The 20,335-nt window shown below is 44.8% G+C and overlaps 2 protein-coding genes across 2 annotated transcripts in view; one reads left to right on the forward strand and one right to left on the reverse strand.

The window, feature by feature from the left end:
- The first annotated feature begins 7,098 nt into the window (after positions 1-7,098).
- TSSK2 (testis specific serine kinase 2) lies at positions 7,099-8,124 on the forward strand. Its single transcript, XM_033955996.1, has one exon. It carries the CDS (start codon positions 7,099-7,101, stop codon positions 8,122-8,124), a length of 1,026 nt encoding a protein of 341 aa, XP_033811887.1.
- Positions 8,125-8,728: 604 nt separating this feature from the next.
- ESS2 (ess-2 splicing factor homolog) overlaps positions 8,729-20,335 on the reverse strand; it is a 33,549-nt gene continuing 21,942 nt past the window's right edge. The window contains exons 6-10 of the mRNA XM_033955779.1: positions 20,146-20,279; positions 18,257-18,359; positions 12,172-12,281; positions 11,711-11,826; positions 8,729-9,563 (exon numbers count right to left, since the gene is read on the reverse strand). Coding sequence (XP_033811670.1) covers positions 9,293-9,563; positions 11,711-11,826; positions 12,172-12,281; positions 18,257-18,359; positions 20,146-20,279 — 734 coding nt within the window. The 3' untranslated portion in view covers positions 8,729-9,292. The remainder of the gene's footprint in view (positions 9,564-11,710; positions 11,827-12,171; positions 12,282-18,256; positions 18,360-20,145; positions 20,280-20,335) is intronic.

Consider the following 20,335-nt stretch of genomic DNA (forward strand, 5'->3'; position numbering starts at 1 on the left):
AGAGGAGCAGGGGTAGCTGCGTCCGGTTCGGAGGGCAATTCCTTGGAGGGTTGTCTGGAGGAATGGCCCGAAAGTTGAGAGAGTATCCTGATGAGATCACGCCAAGGACCCATGCGTCCGACGTGACTTGTTCCCAGCGAGGGTAAAAGGCTTTGAGGCGACCCCCGATGGGAAGGAGGCTTGGGACTATGGCGGAGGGGGCCCGCCCCCTTCCGCGCATCCCGTCAAAAGGACGGGGATGGTTTGGTAGTCGCAGGCGGTTGGGACTTGGGTCGAGCCCGATGGTGGGCCTGCGGGCGCCTGGGTGGAGGCCGCGAGAAGGCGGGAGTGGATTTTTGTGGGTATCGGCGCGGAGGGGCCCTGAACAGCCTGGACGCGGTCGGTTTAGGCTTTTGCCGGACGAGGGAGGCGAACGAGCGTTCGTGTTCGGAGAGGCGTTTTGTAGCCGCCTCGATAGTGTCATCGAACAGTTCTTTTCCCACGCAGGGGAGGTTAGCCAACCGGTCCTGCAAGTTGGGGTCCATGTCGACCAGGCGCAGCCAAGCTAGTCGGCGCATGGCGATAGCAAAGGCTGCCTCTCTGGAGGAGAGTTCGAAGCCATCGTAGGCCGCGTGGAATAGATGAAGGCGCAGGTTGGAGAGGGACTCCAAAAGCAGGCCGAACGTTCCTTGCCGGGAGGCCGGTAGGTCAGTCTCAAAGGCTCTCAATAGTCCAATGAGGTGTTTGAGGTAGGATGTGAAGGTGAAAGTGTAGCTTTGCACCCTAGAGGCCATCATTGCGTTTTGATATAGTCTCCTGCCGAATTTGTCCAAGGTTCGGCCTTCTTGGCCTGGGGGGACCGCTGCTGAGACCCGGGATGGGTGAGCCTTTTTCAGGGAGGATTCTACTAGCAGCGATTGGTGGGAGAGCTGTGGTTGTTCGAATCCCGGGTAAGGTACTGTGCGGTACTTGGCCTCCATTTTGGAGGGTACGGCTGTGACCATGTAGGGGGTCTCCAGGTTCCTGAAGAAGGCCTGTTGGAGTACCGGGTTAGGTGGTAAGCGAAGGGACTCTCTGGGCAGTGATGGCATATCCAGCTCCGCCAGGTACTCCTTAGAGTATCTGGAGTCGGACTGGAGGTCTAAGTCCAAGGAGTGGCCCATGTCCTGGACAAAGCGGGTAAAGGATGGGCGGGATGTTCCCGGGGCCCCGTGCGGGGTCGGTGAACGAGACCTTCGTCGGGTGGAGAAGGATGGGGAGGCTTCCCTCGAATATCGAGGTTCCTGCTCCGATCCATGCTCCGAGGCCGGGGAAGCACTGTGAGAGTGTTCCGGGGTTGTGGATCTTCGGTGTCTCGAGGAGCCCCTCGGAGACGATGCCGGGGTTCGGGGTACCGATCGATGTTGAATCGGTGACCTCGATCCGGACTCCCTCGGAGAATACCTGCGACTTTGGGTCGGGGTTCCGGTCCGAGGGGGAGTTCGGAGGATGCGCGGGTTGGAGAGTGATAACTCAGCCACCCTTAGTGGTCCTGTACGAGGTGTGGGAGAATGGCCTCGTAGAGTTGGTGAACCTCGGGCCTTCTTGGTTCGAGGTTTCTGTTGTTTTAGCCCGACGTTTTGCCCCTCGGCGGTCTGCGGAGGGAGAACATCTCGGGCGCCTCGGCGAGGAGTCCGAGGAGGATGGGATGCGGCGAGAATTGCGCACTTTTCCTCGAGGTTGCTCGATGCGAGGCTCAGGCTGGTCTGGCACATTCGGGGTCGAGGTCGAGGCCGATTGAAGCTGGGCCATTGCAGCGGACAGCTCCGACGTGATCATCGCTCGGAGTAGGTCCTGGAAGACGGGCACGGACAGCATCGAAGGCATGTCCACTGCCTCGGTGCACTCCACCGGGGGCGACCTCGTGTCAGAGTATTCCCGTGTGGTGGAGGCACGGCCCGAAGGCTTGGAGGGCTTAGCCGGGGCTGTAAGCATGGGGCTTGCACCATGCGTCGACGTTGTCCCCGAGGCTGGCTTCTTCGATGTTACGGAACCTGAAGAGGGAAGAGGGGACTTACCCGGAGCCGAGGCTTTCTGTTGTCCCGAGGACTTCGGAGTTGAGTCTCGAGGCGATGCTGAGGTATCCGGGGCCGAGGTCAAGGCCGGGGCCGAGGCCGGGGCCGACCTCGAGGCCGAGGTGGAGGGTTGGTCCGGGGTGAAGAGATCCGCCATGCGGGCTTTTCTTCGACGGAGGGCCCGGTTCTGGAAAGTAGCACACTGGGGGCAGGAGTCGGTTGGATGAGCCGCCCCCAGGCAGAGAATGCACCGGCGATGCGGATCTGTGAGGGAAAGAAGCCGCTCACACCGGGTGCACTTTTTAAAGCCGGTCAAAGGCCGGGACATTAAATCGAAAGTAGCTGCGGCTCGATTAGCCACGCGGCCACGGGGACCCGGAAGCCTCCGGGTCGTCAAAAACGAAGCAGGAATCAAGTTAAAAGGTAAAGAATTCGCGCACAGCGACTTAATCGTGAAAAAACAAGAAAAAATCACGGTGCTAGAAGGCAGTTGGGGCAGAGCCTGAAAAACACGACTTCTAGGCTCAGCGGAAAATTTTGAACTGGAGACCACGAGGGGATGCACCCCCTAGTGGAGCAGGAAGGCACGCATGCGTGGAGCAGCAGAGCAAACTTAAATCTTCAATCAAGTTTGCTTGAAAATGCTTCCGCATCGGGGCTCCGTAGATGACGTCACCCACATGTGAGAATATCATGCCTGCTTGTCCTGGGATAATCATCAATTTCTAACTATGGGTTCTTCAAAATTGAAGCATATGTGGACTTGCCCAATGTTTTCTGAAATAAAGATGTCTTAGCTATGGCTTTGAACTAGTTACATGCAGCTTCACAACCCTAATGGGACATAAATGAAGACAACATTCATTTTCTTCAGCATTCAGATTACGCTTTGCTTATGAAATTAACGGCGAGTCAAACACTGGGCACATCATTGGAATATGTTCTAGTATATTAAAGTACTGAATCTGCCATGTTTTTCCTCCTTCATTGGACACAGAGAATCTAAATCTCAAATCCATCATCCAAAGAGTTATTCAGGCTTTGTATTGCAGACATGAAACTAAGGGCTCCTTTTACTAAGGTGCACTAGTGTTTTTAGCACACGCACAAAATTACCGCGCGCTAAACCGTGCGGCATGCTTCTAGAATAACGCCAGCTCAATGCTGGCATTAAGGTCTAGCGCGCGCTATTCTGTGCCCTAATGCACCTTAGAAGGAGCCCTAAGAAGCTAAAATCATTAATAAATTTTAATTTCTCAACAGATCATCACAAACAATAGAAACAGTTCAGTGATAGTAAAAGCAAGTTAGGGAGGATCGGTATCAAATCTGCAACCTTCCAGTCATGAAGCTGAATCCACACAGTCATCAGCCTCACTAGCCACCCGAATCACCCAGAGCCATTTTTTAAATTTGGTGTTACAATGTCTATCCTCCAGTCCTCAGGTACAAGGCAGATTTAAATAAGCTGCAGATTAAAAGTGGCAGATCTACAATTTCTGAACCAAGTTTCTTTAGAATTAGGGATAGATACCACCAGGTCCAGGTGATTAGCTTCTATTTAGTTTATCAATTTGCTTTACCACCTTCTTGCAGAGACTACTGTTGGCAGAGACTACTGTTCTGGGTTTCAAGCGCAAGTTGGATGCACACCTTCTTGCAAATCATATCGGGGGATACGGGAAATCCGGGTCTCCAATAAGGAGCACCTAACTGGGCCTCCGCGTGTGCGGATCGCCGGACTAGATGGACCTAGGTCTGATACGGCGAAGGCGTTTCTTATGTTCTCTGAATATCACCTACAAAAATGCAGGAGAACTTTATTTAATTTGTAAACTGCCATGATATCTAATTTTGCTATGTTATTGCTCATGGTTGCCTAAGTGCCTATGTGCTTTCTGACAATAAAAATGATCAAACAACAACAAAACAAAGAGCAGGTAATTCTCCACGCCTAGTCTTTTAAATTACCTATCTGAAATTTTAAAGTGTAAGATTTCATATTGTTTATTTGGGGCTAGCTTTATTAAACTTTGTTATATCACATTACCATGTTGTAATAGATTACGGGGTTTTCCCCACCCTCATGCAAATGTTATACCCCCCAGGCAGCACGAGGTGCTAGTCAAATGTAGAACTACAGGTCCCAGTATGCACTGGGCTACAGAACTCAGTGTTGAGTAACAAGGGCAGGACTCACAGGAGAGAGGTATTTCTACCTAGGCTGGGTTTATTCTGGAAAAGAGGAACTCTCAAGTTTTTACTGAGATAGGTAAAACAGACTGGTGCCTTTATGTGCTTGGATGAGGTAAGCCAAATTCATTCTATTTTGCGTGAGGCAAACAATAAACAAAGAGTTTTGTTTCTATGAAAAGTGATTTGTTTGTTAATTGCTCCCAACAAGCCAGGCTAGCCCACCAAACCAGGCTGGTCTACCATGTATGATGTTTCTTGCTGGTTCTTTAGCTTCTGCTGCAAAGAAGCTGACCAGGGGTCTGTAGAGGCTGTGGACCTCAATATAAAAAGTTGTATGTGAGTGTGAACAGGGGACAAGGAGATCAGCTCCTCCCAAGTCAGGGACCAGAAGACGTTCAGTTACAGCCAAACAGGCAGGCTTTTATTTGGTTTATGCGAGTACTGCATTACCACAAGGCAAAGGAGAAAAAAGTGAAGAGAAGTGGGTGCTTGCTGAGATGCAGCTCCAAAGTGAGACAGATTTAATTAAGCCACTGTTGGTACTTGAAGCAGTGAGAAAGTGAGAACTGCTTTAGTTACCTCACAGATTACAACCGGAGATAGCTACCAGGGCTCTAGAGAGAAAAAATAAAGCTACTGTGGGAACAGGATTTTCTGGAAATCCTGGAGGGGATTATTATGTAAAGGCAGTACTACAGGCTGTACAAGGAAAAAAAAAAAGAAGGTTGCGGCTTGCTGTCAAAAGGAAACAAGTGCTGGCTCTAGAAACAATCAAAATTGTGACTGCAGCCTGAGAATGAAACAGAAGTAGTGGAATTCCTGCAGGGAAGTGCTAGTTCAAAAGTCAGTACTCCGGAGAGACCAAAATCTGAGAACCCAAAATGGGAGTTTGGGAGCAAGAGTGGCAGGATATTACTTAGTTGATCTTGCAACAGGGTCCTGGCAGGGTAAGAGGAGCACAAGAGATTAAGTGCCCTGAACCAGTAGACCACCAGGAGATAGTCAAGGGACTAGCCAGCAGAGAGAAGCAGGTTTTAAACCCAGGAGAGTGAGGAAATGGAAGCCCAAAAATTCCAAGAAGGGAAAGGACACCATTGAAGAGCACCCAGTGGGGTCCAAACCCTGACTCGGGGACAGCCCAGGAGGAGCCCGGTCAAACCCTGTGATTTGGAGCCCACTGACAGATGGAACGGGGTATCTAATCTAACATTTGGTTTATATACCAGGTCATCTCCCATTGGAGCTCGACTCGGTTCTCATATAATTAAGACTAGAGTACATAGCAGAAAACATAGGAAAGGAAGACTGAGCCCCAGGACTACCTGGAAGAGGTCCAAGCTCACTTTCAGATCTAGCTACTGAGCTAGAACAGGCTAAGTGCCAAATTAAAGACCTGTTATAAGACCAGCTATTTGCTGTTGAATATGTAGCCAAATTAAAGGAAAAGAAAAACCTCCAGAGGCAACTGATAGAAGTCCAGGACCAGTTATTTAGGCAAAAGGAAAGTAAAGAAGAGGCTCAAGAAGCCCACAAATCTGTATAGACTTAGCTGATTGAGATAGAAGTGAAGGAACTGAATGAGGAAATTGGCAACCTCAGAGTAAGGAATGAGGTATTGTCTCAAAAGTTAAAGGAACAAGTCTGCCTTTTAACAGTCCAGCAGAATGACTATCAGGCTAAAACAGAGGCTGCAAATGCCAAAGTGGAACAGCTGCAGCAGGAGTTGGCAGCAACAGTGCCACGTTTTAGCGCCAGCAGGGGCAGTAACTGCTCTGATGCTCATAGAATTCCTATGAGTGTTGAAGCAGTTACCGCCGCTGTCGGCGCTAAAACCCACGCTATGCGTTCGTAAAAGAGGGGGAATATTAGTAAAGCATAGATAGCGAAATAAGAATGGTTAGATGTACTAGATGGGTGATTGTAGATCTAACACTGTGATATATATTTTAAGGGACATCCTTGAAGCAACCATTTGGCGAAACATGTCAGAGGAACTAAATCCCCAACTGACATAAAAGAAAGAGTATACAGATAAGTGTTACAACTAGACATTTTAATACAGTTTCGTAATGAGATAAGAAAATAAAAATAAATATATTTGAGAAAGATCTAATCGATCTACAATCGTTGCCCAAGCAGTGCATATCTTTCCATGGATTCAGAATGATCAGGAAATGAGAAAGCACATCTGATGACCAAAAAAATCGAACTAAATTGATATAGATTATTCTGTAAGGATATAATTGTGTGGAAGAGTAATTAAAGCAACAGCCTTATAATATAGATTGTTTCCATTAACCTATTACATAGCTGGATTTACTTGAACAAAAATGCCTTAAATTTCTACAAAATATCTCAAATAGACAAAATGACAGAAGAAAAATAGATGTTACTACCATTTTCCAAAGAAAAGCAAGGGTGGGTTTCATTTATTCAATTTAAAATAAAATTACTATATGAAAATTTATGTTCCAAACATATCTTCCTGTATTAGAACCATTTGTTTAGACCTATACACACAATTCTAATTGTGGTTCACCTGTCTTGCCAATAGAAGGCTGCATCAAACCAAGACATATCTAGAAAATGTGTTAACTTACAGAGGAGTTTCTTTAAGTTTAACTTATTGTACTCAACCAGCAAACCTTCATAGGACCTGGCCACTAACATATTTCCATGCTGAAATCTAAGCTTTATGACATCTTCCACTGACATCATACTGGAATAATGCTGAATACATTTCATCATCATATTCAAGCGACAGAGAACTCTTAGATGGCAGAGAACCAGCTTTAAAGAGTCTGCATATATTGAACCCCTAGTGCAGAAGAGATGTAACGTCTGCTGGACCAAGAACAGTTCTACCACCATGGATGACGCCACCATTCTAAAGAAAAAAGGTTACACCTTGGGGATCAATTTGGGAGAAGGGTCTTATGCTAAAGTCAAATCTGCATACTCTGAAAGGCTCAAGATCAATGTGGCTGTAAAGATTATTGACAGGAAAAAGGCTCCTACTGATTTTTTGGATAAATTTCTACCTCGGGAAATGGATATTCTAGCAGCCATGAACCATCGCTACATCATAAAGACTTATGAAATTTTTGAGACATCAGAGGGCAAAGTCTACATGATCATGGAACTTGGTGTGCAAGGAGATCTGCTAGAGTTCATAAAGTGTCGGGGAGCCCTGCCAGAAGACCTTTCCCGCAGACTGTTTCGGCAATTGTCAATGGCCATCAAATACTGCCATGATTTTGACATTGTCCACAGAGATCTCAAGTGCGAGAACCTTCTCCTGGATAAGGACTTTAACATCAAACTGTCTGATTTTGGTTTTTCTAAACGATGTATTCGTGATGATAATGGGAAGATTGTGTTTAGTAAAACCTTCTGTGGATCAGCTGCCTATGCAGCCCCTGAAGTCCTGCAGGGGGTTCCCTATCAGCCCAAAGTATATGACATATGGAGTCTGGGGGTAATTCTATTCATCATGGTCTGTGGATCCATGCCATATGATGATTCAAACATTAAACGTATGCTGAGGATACAGAAGGAGCACAGAATAGATTTCCCCCGAAATAAAAAGTTATCAGTTGAGTGCAAAGAGCTCATATATCGCATGCTGCAGCCAGATGTGGCTCGCAGGTACACCATTGAAGATGTTTTAAGTCATCCCTGGGTGCAGGTGACTAGTAAACACAAGTTCACCACAATCTCTTCATCTTCTCCACATTACTCGGAGAAGACTAATACAAACACAGAAGGCAGTGAAGAAGAAGAGCATTCCCAAGATGGGCATGATGAAGACGATTACACAGCTGAGGGACCAAGTCAGCAGCAATCTACTACCAGCATGAAAGGGGAAAGAGGCAACACTCCAAAGAACACTTAACATCTGTCTTCATGCAAGTCATTAAAAATTAAAAGGCAACGTCCATTACCAGACGGTGGTTTTAAGTAAGGTCTAACTGGTTTTTCTGAGATGGCTGGCAGTAAAATAAATAAATTTTATTAATACAAAGGAGGAGGGGGTAAGTAGTATTATTTTTAAAGGTGTCTTTTCAAGCAGGGATTTCTGTATGTATCAGGGTTACAAGCATTGTGTTGCTCTGAGCAGGTCTTGTGGGTCTCTGGCATTGTAGAATCTAAAACATTATTGCCACAGTCAACTAATACAGCAGGAGCCATTGCAAAGGCAGGACAAATGGAAAAACCTTTCATCCGCCATCACAGACCAGCATTTCTATTCTGAAAGACTGTAAGTGGCTTTCAAACTAGGGAAGCTACATGGCTTCAGCTTACCAGGGACAGACACAGCCAGGCCTGCAAGTTCATAAATCCAAAATGGTTCATTCTACCCTGCAGCCATCCTATCATCCTACCTGGCATAAAAATCAGAAGTGACAATCTGAACAGCCATTCAGCTGCAACTCACTGAGCTCCAGAGCCTGCAGGCTAAATGCTGATTTGCAAGGCACATACAAATACACAGTCTGTTGTTTGGTGACAAATTTTCCTCATTTTAATATCAAGACTATACAAGAATGACCTTGACTCATATTTTGGGTCCCATCTGAAATATTGTCTGCATACTGTCCTCTTGTAAAATCTGTTTTCTCTGTTTCTTGGTTGGATTTACCAGTGGGATGAAACCATTAAAAAGTAAGCAGAACATTTTTTATAAAGACTAACTTTGAAAAGTTTCTCTCTTTATGTGCCTTATTTCTGAGCTCTGTTTTGATTTCAGAAGCACTGAGTCAAAACTGTACACATACTCCTCATACCATACAATGGAGAGAACAAAGTCTGGGCATACTGCACACACCTTCCCCAGCATCATATACTCTGCTAAGATGGAGCAGGTATTCCAGGAGGCATACATCCCATGCAGGACAAGGTGCAAAAAAAGGTTCCTTCTACCCCACTACTGAAAGAACTTATGACCTCTGCCTGTAGTGGCAATTTCTGAAGGTCCATTCTCACAGTTCCTTTCTGTGATACGTAGGAAACAGAGGTAGTACTCTCTTAGCAGTACTGATGTGACCAGGTTTGCTTGCTCTTCAGAAAAAATCTGACGCTTTCCTTCTCTTTGGAAGTTGCAGCAGGTTATCTGTAAGAGAAGTTGAGTCCTGGGTCACTGGTGTCTGAGAAACAGTCCTTGGAGCTGGAGTGACAGTGGGAGTCTGTGATCCACCTGCAGGGATTGTAGTGTGTACTGGGGATGGAGTGTAACTGGCTCTCAGTGCTTTGTCTGTATACTTATTGGCTGTTCTGTTAACCAAACGCTGTAGTGCTGGGGACAAAGCTGGACTTAATCCTTTGGGAGTGAGGCTGGAAACAGAAAAATAAAAAAATCATACACAACTTATATATTAAATCTTTACATGGTGCTTTCCATCTCCCCCAACTCCCCCCCCCCCCCCAACATTCAGGATTATCAGCTATTGTTCAGAGAAAAGTTAGATCCCACTTGCAGATAAATTCCAAGTAAATTTAAACTAAACTAAACTAAACTAAACCTTAGGTTTGTATACCGCACCATCTCCGCATGCGCAGAGCTCGGCACGGTTTACAGAGGTTGAGAGGAAAGGAACTACAAAGAAAGGGTATAGGAGAGGGACTGAGAAGATAGAGAGGGGCAGGGTACTAGAGAACGGGAGGTGATTAGATTTTTGAGAAGAGCCAAGTTTTCAAGCGTTTACGGAAGGATTGGAAGGAGCTAGAATTTCTGAGCGGGGATGAGAGGTTGTTCCAGAGTTCCGTGGTTCTAAAGGGGAGGGATGTTCCAAGTTTTCCTGCGCGGGATATACCTTTTATAGATGGGAAAGATAGTTTCAGTTTTTGGGAGGGTCTAGAAGAGAGCGGGTTTGAGGAATTCCAGAAGAGTGGGATAACAGGAGGAAGGACGCCATGTAGAATCTTGAAGGCTAAGCAGGCACATTTATAGAGGACTCTGGAGTATACTGGGAGCCAGTGGAGCTTGGAGAGGAGTGGGGAAACGTGATCAAACTTGCCTTTTGCGAAAATAAGCTTGGCCGCGGCGTTCTGAATTAGCTGAAGTCTAAGGAGGTTTTTCTTAGTTAGGCTTATATAGATGGAGTTGCAGTAGTCTAGTCTAGAGAGGATGGTGGATTGAGCGAGGATGGCGAAATGAGAATGATGAAAGCAAGATCTTACTTTCCTCAACATATGGAGGCTGAAGAAGCATTTTTTTACCAGGGAGTTGAGGTGATCGTTGAAGGAGAGAGAGGAGTCTAAGATGATGCCTAGGACTTTGCTTGAAAACTCAAGCTGAAGAGTGAGGCCGGAAGGTAGAGGGATGGAGGTGGGTAAATGATCTGAAATTGGGCCGAGCCAAAGTAGTTTGGTTTTGGACTCATTCAGTTTCATTTGTACAGATTGGGCCCAGGATTGGAGGTTCGTAATACATGTGGAGATGTTCTCGGCGAGGTTCGAGAGGTTCGCGTCGGTTTCGAGGAGGATGAGGATGTCGTCAGCATAGGAGTAGAGAGTTTCTATGGGGGATAGATGAAGGCGTTTCAGAGAGGACATGTAGATGTTGAAAAGGATAGGGGAGAGGGGTGAGCCTTGCGGGACTCCACATTTCGTCTTCCAGGCGGGGGATGAGGAACCGTTTGTGTTAACGGTGGAGGAGCGGAAGCGTAGGAATTTCGAGAACCAGTCAAGGACTGTGGAGCTTATGCCTATTTCAGAGAGTTGGAAGATTAGGATGTCGTGGTGAACGACGTCGAAGGCTGCGGAGAGGTCGAATTGAAGAAGGACAGCGAATTTGTTGCGAGAATGGAGTTGTTGTACCTTAGAGATTAGTGAGGCCAGGAGGGATTCGGTGCTGAAGTTGGGTCTGAAGCCGAATTGGTGGGGTAGGAGGATAGAGAAACGTTCTAGGTAGGATGAGAGTTGGGTGGATATGATGGATTCTAATAGCTTGGTTAGGAGAGGGATATTTGCTATAGGACGGTAGTTAGATGGAATGGTGGGATCAAGGTCGGCCTTTTTCAGTAGAGGGGACAATGAAATGTGTCCCATGTCGGGGGAGAAAAGGCCCGATGTTAGGGCAGAGTTTATAAGGTCGGTGAGGGAAGCGATGGCCTGTGTAGGGATATTCTCGAATAGATAGGAGGGGAAAGGATCCAAAATGCACTTGCAAGTTTTTAGTTTGAGGCAGAGTTTGGAGACTTGCGGTTCAGAGACAAGCTCGAAGGTGGTCCAGGATCTGTCGGCAGGAATGGGGGTGGATACAGGTAAGGTAGGGTTGAGATCAATAGAGGTCAGGGAATTGTAGGAGACTGTGGGAGGGAAGGAGCATCTTAGAGTGGTAACCTTTTCATTAAAGAACTTTGCAAGGGCATCGGCTGATAGAGATTTTACTAGATGTTAAGCAACAGATCACAAATTGAGCTGGAAGTTTAGATTAAGGACCATGTCTCTAACCATAAGCTGCTATGGGAATTTCTTACCTGGCCAAATTCTCTGTGACTCTCCTTAAAGCTTCCTGCTTCTTGGCTCGGTTTTTGGCTGCTGCTTCATTGGCCATTTTTAGACCTAATCGTTCCCTGCGTCCTGGCTCCAAAATCTGTAACAAACATATGATCAGTCAATTTGAGGCAGATCAAATGGTGCAGAAGACTAGTGTCATCAGGAATTCCCAGCTGGGCTGTGGCACCTCCTTTTCCACAAGGGGCTGCTGATACACAAAAGCATGCTACTTCTACATCTCAAGAGGTAGAAAGAAGTAATGGAAAAGTCATCCCGGCACTAGTCACAGCCACAACTTCCTTGGGCTCTGACTACTGCACTTCTGCCATTGGCTGGCCCGGGATACCCATCTATAGCTGAAGAAAAACTGAATTCTGAACTTGAAGAGAGAGAAAATATTGTTCCATCTAAAGAAATGATTAATTCAGACAGAATACAGCACCTTGAATGCAGGTCCAGGAGTCTTGTCTACATAAGGAGTATCTGAGCCATCCAGGCGGAAAGGAGTGCTCTCTATCTCACCCCATGTCATCAATGGAGAATCTGTCACACCTGTTAATGAGAAACAATGTGATCAAGCCAGGTATAAGGAGAAATGCGTTTGAGTGATTTATTTTAATTTTATTTTTCTAGCATATTACTGATACAAACTGCAAATTTCATTCTTTAGAGTTTATTCTCATGCATACCATACATAGAAAACTCTTGATGCTTAAGCATGTTAACAGATTTAGGGGCTCCTTTTCAAAACAAAAAATGGCATAACCCGGCAGACGGATTTTTTTTTTCTGCACAAACCTTCAAATTGCTTTTTTGAAACTTGTTTTGTTTTGGGGTGTTTAAACATATGTTTATTGAAAGTGGAAAGATTTTAAAACGTATTTCTCCACAATTCATCTAAATCTCAACAGAGGGTAAGTTGGAGGCATGTTTTGGGCAGGCTTATGATTTGGTCATTTTTCAGCAATAATGGAACATTGTAAAAACATCCAGGAAAAAATTAGGTTGTTTTAGATTAGACCTGTTTCAATAATGACTAAGTTCCAAAAAGGTGCTCAAAATGGCAAGATGACCACTGGAGGAATAAAGGCATGAATCTCACCCCCTTAAGTCCCCGGTGGTCACTGACACCTCCCCCCCCCCTCTTTTTAAGAGGTGAAATTGACAGTATATACCAGGCTCTATAACAGCTAAATATATAATGGAAGATTAGGTCCTTACCTCGTTAATCTTCTGTTATAAGACATAGGATTCTGTACTGTAGCTATTGCTTCCCCATAGTCGTGAACTTTGCAGAAGGGTGTCACTCAAAACTCTAAACTCCTCCCCTTCAGCGGTGGAGAACAGCTCCCCCTTCAGTTAGTATCAAAGCAATCAAACTCCACTGAAACACAAGAAAAGAGAAGGAAGAGCATGGGGAACCTCCCAAGTGACAAGCCATATTCTGTTCTGCTTTGTAACTTATGACAATAGAACAATGATTAATAACAATTAACAATGCACAATAAAGTAAGCTTATAAGTAGCTAGGAACCAACCTGCTAAGTGTAACAAGGAAACCTGATAAAAACCCCAAAGGATAGAGGGAATAGGTGCCTTCCTGCACCTGTAGCTTTGTCTCTTTTGAATCTTAAATCACAGAAACCTTAAGTTATACATTTTGGTGGAATTCATTATGCCATATATTTAAAATGGAACGAGCAATAGCAGTACAAAGAGGGACATATACTAACTTTATAAAAATATGGGGGCCATTGGCAACATATTGTGGTGAATAGTCATCGATTCTTCTCTTTTCCTTTTCTTTCTTGTTAGCACACTAAAGGGGGGGAGGGAGTTGGGAATAATTTATACATAATATGTTAAAATATGCTATATAATATGTGTGTTTATTCTTACTGAAAATGTGATAAAGGTGGGTGGTTGGTAGAGATTAATGTGCTATTGTGAAATAACTTGTATAGAATATTCTTTTGTGCACTTGCTGTTCAATTTGAAAATGAATAAAGAACGATAAAAAAAAAAAAAAATGACTGAAGTCATCCCATGATGGACACCGGCAAGATCCGAGACAGAAATCAGGCAAATCAAATGTCTATACAGGGTGGGCTGTAAGAAATCCTATGTCTTATAACAGAAAGAAGATTAAAGAGGTGAGAACCTTATCTTCCATTCTGTTGCAAAGACATAGGATTCTGTACTGTAGCTGATGTACCAAAGCAATGTCATATACCTAGGAAAGGATAAATAAGCCTGCCCACAGTACTGAGAACCCAAAAATGGCATCCTCTCAAGCTGCTATATCCACTCTCTAGAACCCTGTAAAGGTGTGGAGAGTAGACCAAGGACCTGCTCTACAAATTTCATCAGGTAAAACAGTCCGGGATTCAGCCCAGGAAGCAGCCATGCCTCTAGTCGAATGTGCTGCGATTGAGATAGGGGGCTGTTTACCACAAGCAATGTAGGAAGAGGAAATTGTCATACAAATCCATCTGGCAATCGATGCCTATTTGCCTTGTCTTGATTGACTGGTCAGGAGAATTGGGTGGTCAGAGAGTCAGGAATCATTAGCCCTTTCCAGATAATGGATTAGGACCATGTGCACATCCAGCCTATGCAAAAGGGCTTTCCATAGGAAACTGACAAAATTTGAGAATCCCTGAACAGGAGGTCCCAAGGACCACTGCAGGACCCCTGACTGGGGTAGTAGGGCCTCCTCTACCTCCTTGTGCTCGCATGCAACCTCTGGACAGGTCTTTTCCCCAGCATGTGGAACACAGCCACTTCTCAGCCAGCAAATCTGCACATAGAATGCATGAATTAGGACTAGATTGGCCTGAGGAATCTACTACAGATTATCCCTAAGCAAAACAAGGGGTTTCAGGCAGAAAAAAGCACTTGAAAAAAAGATAGCTAAAAATCCAAGATGGCAGGTGCCAGAAAAATCACGCCAAAATCAGCCCATGGGAGTTTAACTGAAAAACAAACAATGACGAAAAAGGGGTTGTAGAGGTGGGGGAATCTAACTCTAATCCCAGAAACCCTTGAATCTGTCATTTTCACACAGAGCGCCCCCCCCCCCCCCCCCCCATTTTCTCCTTAGGAAATAAAGGGAGAACTTATTGTGACTTCTGGTTCCCCTCATTTTACAGCAGCCTTCTTGCAGGGAAAGGATTTTTGCCTCAGAAAATGCCAGAAAAAGGCCACTGCTGGAAAACTGGCTGCCAGTCAGGCGGACTCCGACCAAGGACTCTGACTCCTGAAAATCCACACAATGCGTCGGGGGGAGAAAATGTGCAACTGGCTCCCTGATACCCAGAGGGTTGTTACACAGGGGATCCCCAGCCTGCGCTCAAGCACCTGATGAATCAGCAGGTGAGCAAGCTCCCAGGGGCATGGACTCTGAACTCCTGATGGGACACAAAGCAGGCTGGCTCAGCAGGTACTCAGAGGTTGGTCTGCATCCTTTCCCCAGTGGAGTAAACCCACAAAGGGAACCTCCAAGCACTGAAGCCACACAGGAAAAAAAGGGTTCAGTCCTGGGCCCTCTCCTCTTCAACATATTCATTGGGGATCTGACTCAAGGGCTTCAAGGCAAGGTAACCTTATTCGCTGATGATGCCAAACTATGCAATATAGTAAACGACTATAATCTAAAAGATGCTATGGAGCAAGACCTGCGTACTTTAGAAAGCTGGTCCTCGATCTGGCAGCTGGGCTTCAACGCCAAAAAATGTAAGGTCATGCATCTCGGAAACAGAAATCCTTGCAGAACTTACACCCTGAATAGAGAAACTTTAATCAGAACTACGGCAGAACGAGACTTAGGAGTAATCATCAGTGCTGATATGAAAGCTGCCACTCAAGTGGAGAAGGCTTCATCTAAAGCGCGGCAGATGATAGGTTGTATCAGGAGAAGCTTCGTCAGCAGGAAGCCTGAAGTCATGATGCCATTGTACAGAGCCATGGTGAGACCTCATCTAGAATACTGTGTGCAATTTTGGAGGCCACATTACTGTAAAGATGTGCACAGAGTTGAATCGGTTCAGCGGATGGCCACCAGGATGGTCTCGGGGCTAAAGGGTCTCCCGTACGAGGAAAGACTGAGCAAGTTGCAGCTCTACTCTCTCGAGGAGCGTAGGGAGAGGGGAGACATGATTGAGACATTTAAGTACATCACGGGACGGGTTGAGGTGGAAGATGATATCTTTCTCCTGAAGGGACCCTCGACCACAAGAGGTCATCCGCTCAAACTCAGGGGAGGGAAGTTTCGTGGAGACGCCAGGAAGTACTTCTTCACGGAGAGAGTGATTGAGCATTGGAACAAGCTTCCAATGCAGGTGATAGAGGCACACAGCGTCCCAGACTTCAAGAATAAATGGGATACCTATGTAGGATCACTACGAGGGTCAGCCAAAGGATAGGATCACTAGGGTATAGACTTGAAAGAGCAGGTAAGTAGAATGGCATTATTACTATTCTACTTGAAGGGGACATTAGACTTAAAGGGGAGGGTCGATGGTGTGGGCAGACTTGATGGGCTGTAGCCCTTATCTGCCGTCATCTTTCTATGTTTCTATGTTTCAATGGCAAAATACCCCAAAATAATAAAAAAGCAGAGCGGATCAGAACACACTTTCTCAGTTCACTTATAAAAGAAAAAATTGAAGGGGGAGCTGTTCTCCACTGCTGAAGGGGGAGTTGAGAGTTTTGAGTGATACCCTTCTGCAAAGTTTGTGACTACAGGGAAGCAACAAACTACAGTACATAATCCTATGTCTTTGCAACAGAATAGCTAATCCTTGTAGAGCAACAAGCAGGTCCTTGGAGCAGCCTAGTGGTCGGTGAAGTGGACTGTAGAAAAGGGGGCCCAGGCCCATATCCCACTCTAACTGGTACACTTGTGGTGGAAAGTGTGAGTGCTCCAAAAATATATTTTGAACCCACAAATAGGTGATACCTGCAGGCATAACGATTATTGTAGTGGTAAACAGTTGGGTACAGTACATTTTTTGCTATTCCTGGAGGGCTCACTAAACAACTTAAATTGGTTTATGATGTGATGTGTACCTGGGACCTTCTATGTGAAGTTCACTGCAGTGCCCCTTAGGCTGCCTCACTGCTCTGCTAGGACATCTGTGTGGCCAGTCTAGTAAGACTTCTAGTCCCAAGACATACCAAAGGCTTGTTTTTGTGTATTTTTCCCTTGGACATTTTTTGTTTGAAATAGCCCTTAACTCACCGAGCATAAAAATATTTAAAATGGAGATTTTCAAAACAAAAAGATAGATATTTTCTGGTTCAAAAAATGGCCATGTTTGGCACTGTATTTTTGGACCTTTTTTTGCAAAACGTCCAAAATCAGATTTGGACATCATCTAAAAAACGTCACCGATAATGCATACCATAAATACAGAAGGCACTTTATACTACTGTGCAAACTTGCAACATGGAAGAATAACTAATTGAGCACATGTATTTACGAAGCCTTAAAATAAACTCTGTTCACCTAATCATTAGTCAATCACCTAGGGAGCAGCTAGAGAGTTCTTGACTTACTGGGCTACTCTCAGACACTTGGGGAATCTTTAGAACATAAGAACATAAGAACTGTCATCTCCGGATCAGACCCATGGTCCATCTAGTCCGGCGATCCGCACACGCGGAGGCCCTATCAGGTATATATATACCTGATGTAGTTTTAGTCACCCATAACCCTCTATGCCTCTCGTAAGGAGATGCGCATCTAATTTGCCTTTGAATCCTAACACAGTGGATTCCTTAATAACCTCCTTTGGGAGAGCATTCCAGGCGTCCACCACTCGCTGCGTGAAGCAGAACTTCCTGACATTTGTCCTGGACTTGTCCCCCCTTAGCTTCAAACCATGTCCTCTTGTCCGTGACACGTTGGACAATATAAATAATTTATTTTCCTGCTCTATTTTATCGATGCCTTTCAGTATTTTGAACGTCTCGATCATGTCCCCTCGCAGCCTCCTCTTCTCAAGGGAGAACAGTCCCAGTTTCTTGAGTCGTTCCTCATATTCCAAGTTCTCCATACCTCTTATTAGCTTCGTTGCTCGTCTCTGAACCTTCTCCAGTAGTTTTATATCCTTCTTTAGGTTGGGAGACCAATGTTGGACACAGTATTCCAAGTGTGGTCTGACCATTGCTCTATAAAGCGGCATTATGACTTTCTTCGATCTACTCATGATTCCTTTCTTTATCATGCCTAACATTCTGTTTGCTTTCTTTGCTGCTGCCGCGCATTGTGCCGATGGCTTCAGGGTCCTATCTATCAGTACACCCAGGTCCTTTTCTTGTTCGCTCTTACCCAGAGTTGCGCCTGACATTCTATACTCGTGTTCCTTATTCTTATTACCTAAATGCATTACTTTGCATTTCTCCTCGTTGAACTTCATCTGCCATTGCTCTGCCCATTTCTCTAACCGATACAAGTCTCTTATTTTTCTGCACAAACCTTTTCAACAGTGCAAGGGCCAAGGGCACTTCTAGTTCTTAGCTTACCTGGGGCAGGGGATGGCGTGGCAACAAACCCATAGCCATTGACCTTTGGAGATTCCTGGGGGATCAGCTCCTTCCCATCCGGCCCCACCTTCCCCTGTTTATACTGACAGACACAAAAGCAAATATTAGCAAGGCAACTATAAATGAACAGAGCTTCCTAACGGCTATATATACTGGATCTGGCCATCAAAGTCAGAGAAACATAATTCTTTCAAACCTTTTCAGTCAGATCTCAGCACAAATCCGAGTTCTGCAACAGGGGGAAGTGGTTTATCATGCACTGTAGTGGCAGTGACATGACAAAATGTTGAATCTCAGCCAACCTCTCATTTTTACATATCTTGGATATATACTGTTTTTTCATATTGAGCCTTTATCTTCTGGTGTTCTTCAGACACTGGAACCATCTGGTCTTAATTACTTTAATTCTTTTTATCCAGGACTGGCCACCATTACAGAGTATTGCAGGTTGTGCAGGATCAGATATTTCACTAATTCTGTACTGACTCCATATACATAGTAACATACTAAATGGCATTACATTGCATAATTAGTGGCTTATAAACCACACATATCATGGTTCAGTGCAGTATACAGACAAAATAAGATTAACCAGGAATTTATAATTATGAATAAAACTTAAGTATATTAATTTGTCCAACAACAAACTTCCAGAATAACCAAGTTTTCAGCAACTTCCAAAAAATCCTGTAGCTCCACCTAAGGATATATGATAGATTTATGGCACATAAAGACCTGAATGTTCAAATATGTCACAGGCCGTATCGAGGTGGAAGAGGATCTCTTTTTCCTTAAAGGACTCACGGCAACAAGAGGGCATCCGTTAGGACTCACGGCAACAAGAGGGCATCCGTTGAAAATCAGGGGTGGGAAATTTTATGGTGACACCAGAAAATATTTCTTCACCGAAAGGGTGGTTGATCGCTGGAATAATCTTCCACAACAGGTAATTGAGGCCAGCAGCGTGCCAGATTTTAAGAAAATATGGGATTGGCATGTGGGATCTCTTCATGGAGGTAGTTAGGGGGGTGGGCCATTAGTGTGGGCAGACTAGATGGGCCGTGGCCCTTTTCTGCCGTCATGTTCTATGTTTCTATGTTTCTAATCTGCCCAACAGCTGCATTCATTATCAATTCACAATTAAACCAACAATGAATGTGATATAAAATACTTAATCATTGTCTTTCTTTGGCATTTTTGGGACACAGACTGTAGAAGTCTGCCTGGTAGTGTCCTTCAGTTCCAACTACTGAGTTGCTGTCTAAGCTTACTCCAGCCTATCTGAATCTGAGTTGTCATTTGCGGTAGACCAGTGGTCTTAAACTCAAACCCTTTGCAGGGGCACATTTTGGATTGTAGGTACTTGGAGGGCCTCAGAAAAAAATAGTTAATGTCTTATTAAAGAAATGACAATTTTGCATGAGGTAAAATTCTTTACAGTTTATAAATCTTTTCTTTTGGCTAAGTCTTAATAATAATATTGTCATTTATAGCTAAAGAGACATATGATCAAGAAACTGTTTTATTTTACTTTTGTGATTATGATAAACATATCGAGGGCCTCAAAATAGGACTTGGCAGGCCGCATGTGGCCCCTGGGCTGCGAGTTTGAGACCACTGCGGTAAATAGACCGTAAAAGTCGACCCAGCTCCATCCTCACATTCCAGCTGTTGAAATTGTTGTCAAAATCCTCTCCAGCTCAATGGCAAAAAGTTTAACATTTTGAATTTAATTCACTGAACTTTAAATAGTGAGTGAGGCCCAACTAAATTATATATATATATATATATATATATCCTCTCTGTATTTCAAGCATTTTCCTTGTCCCTACTCAGCACCAAAAGCTTGTCCAGACTTCCTCTCTCACCTGGGCATTAAGGGCCGCTGCCTGCTGAAGTTGGGATTTACTTAGTGCTTGGCTGAATGGGTCTTTCAGGAAATGCGTGTTTCTATGGACGACTTCACGAGGCTTCTTGAATATATCCTCATTATCTGGGACACCTAAAGAGAGTTTGTTATAAGGAGATGGGAACAAAACTGATAAGTTTGCTGTTCAT

The sequence above is a fragment of the Geotrypetes seraphini genome, chromosome 8 (genome assembly GCF_902459505.1).
Source record: "Geotrypetes seraphini chromosome 8, aGeoSer1.1, whole genome shotgun sequence".
Lineage (NCBI taxonomy): Eukaryota > Metazoa > Chordata > Amphibia > Gymnophiona > Dermophiidae > Geotrypetes > Geotrypetes seraphini.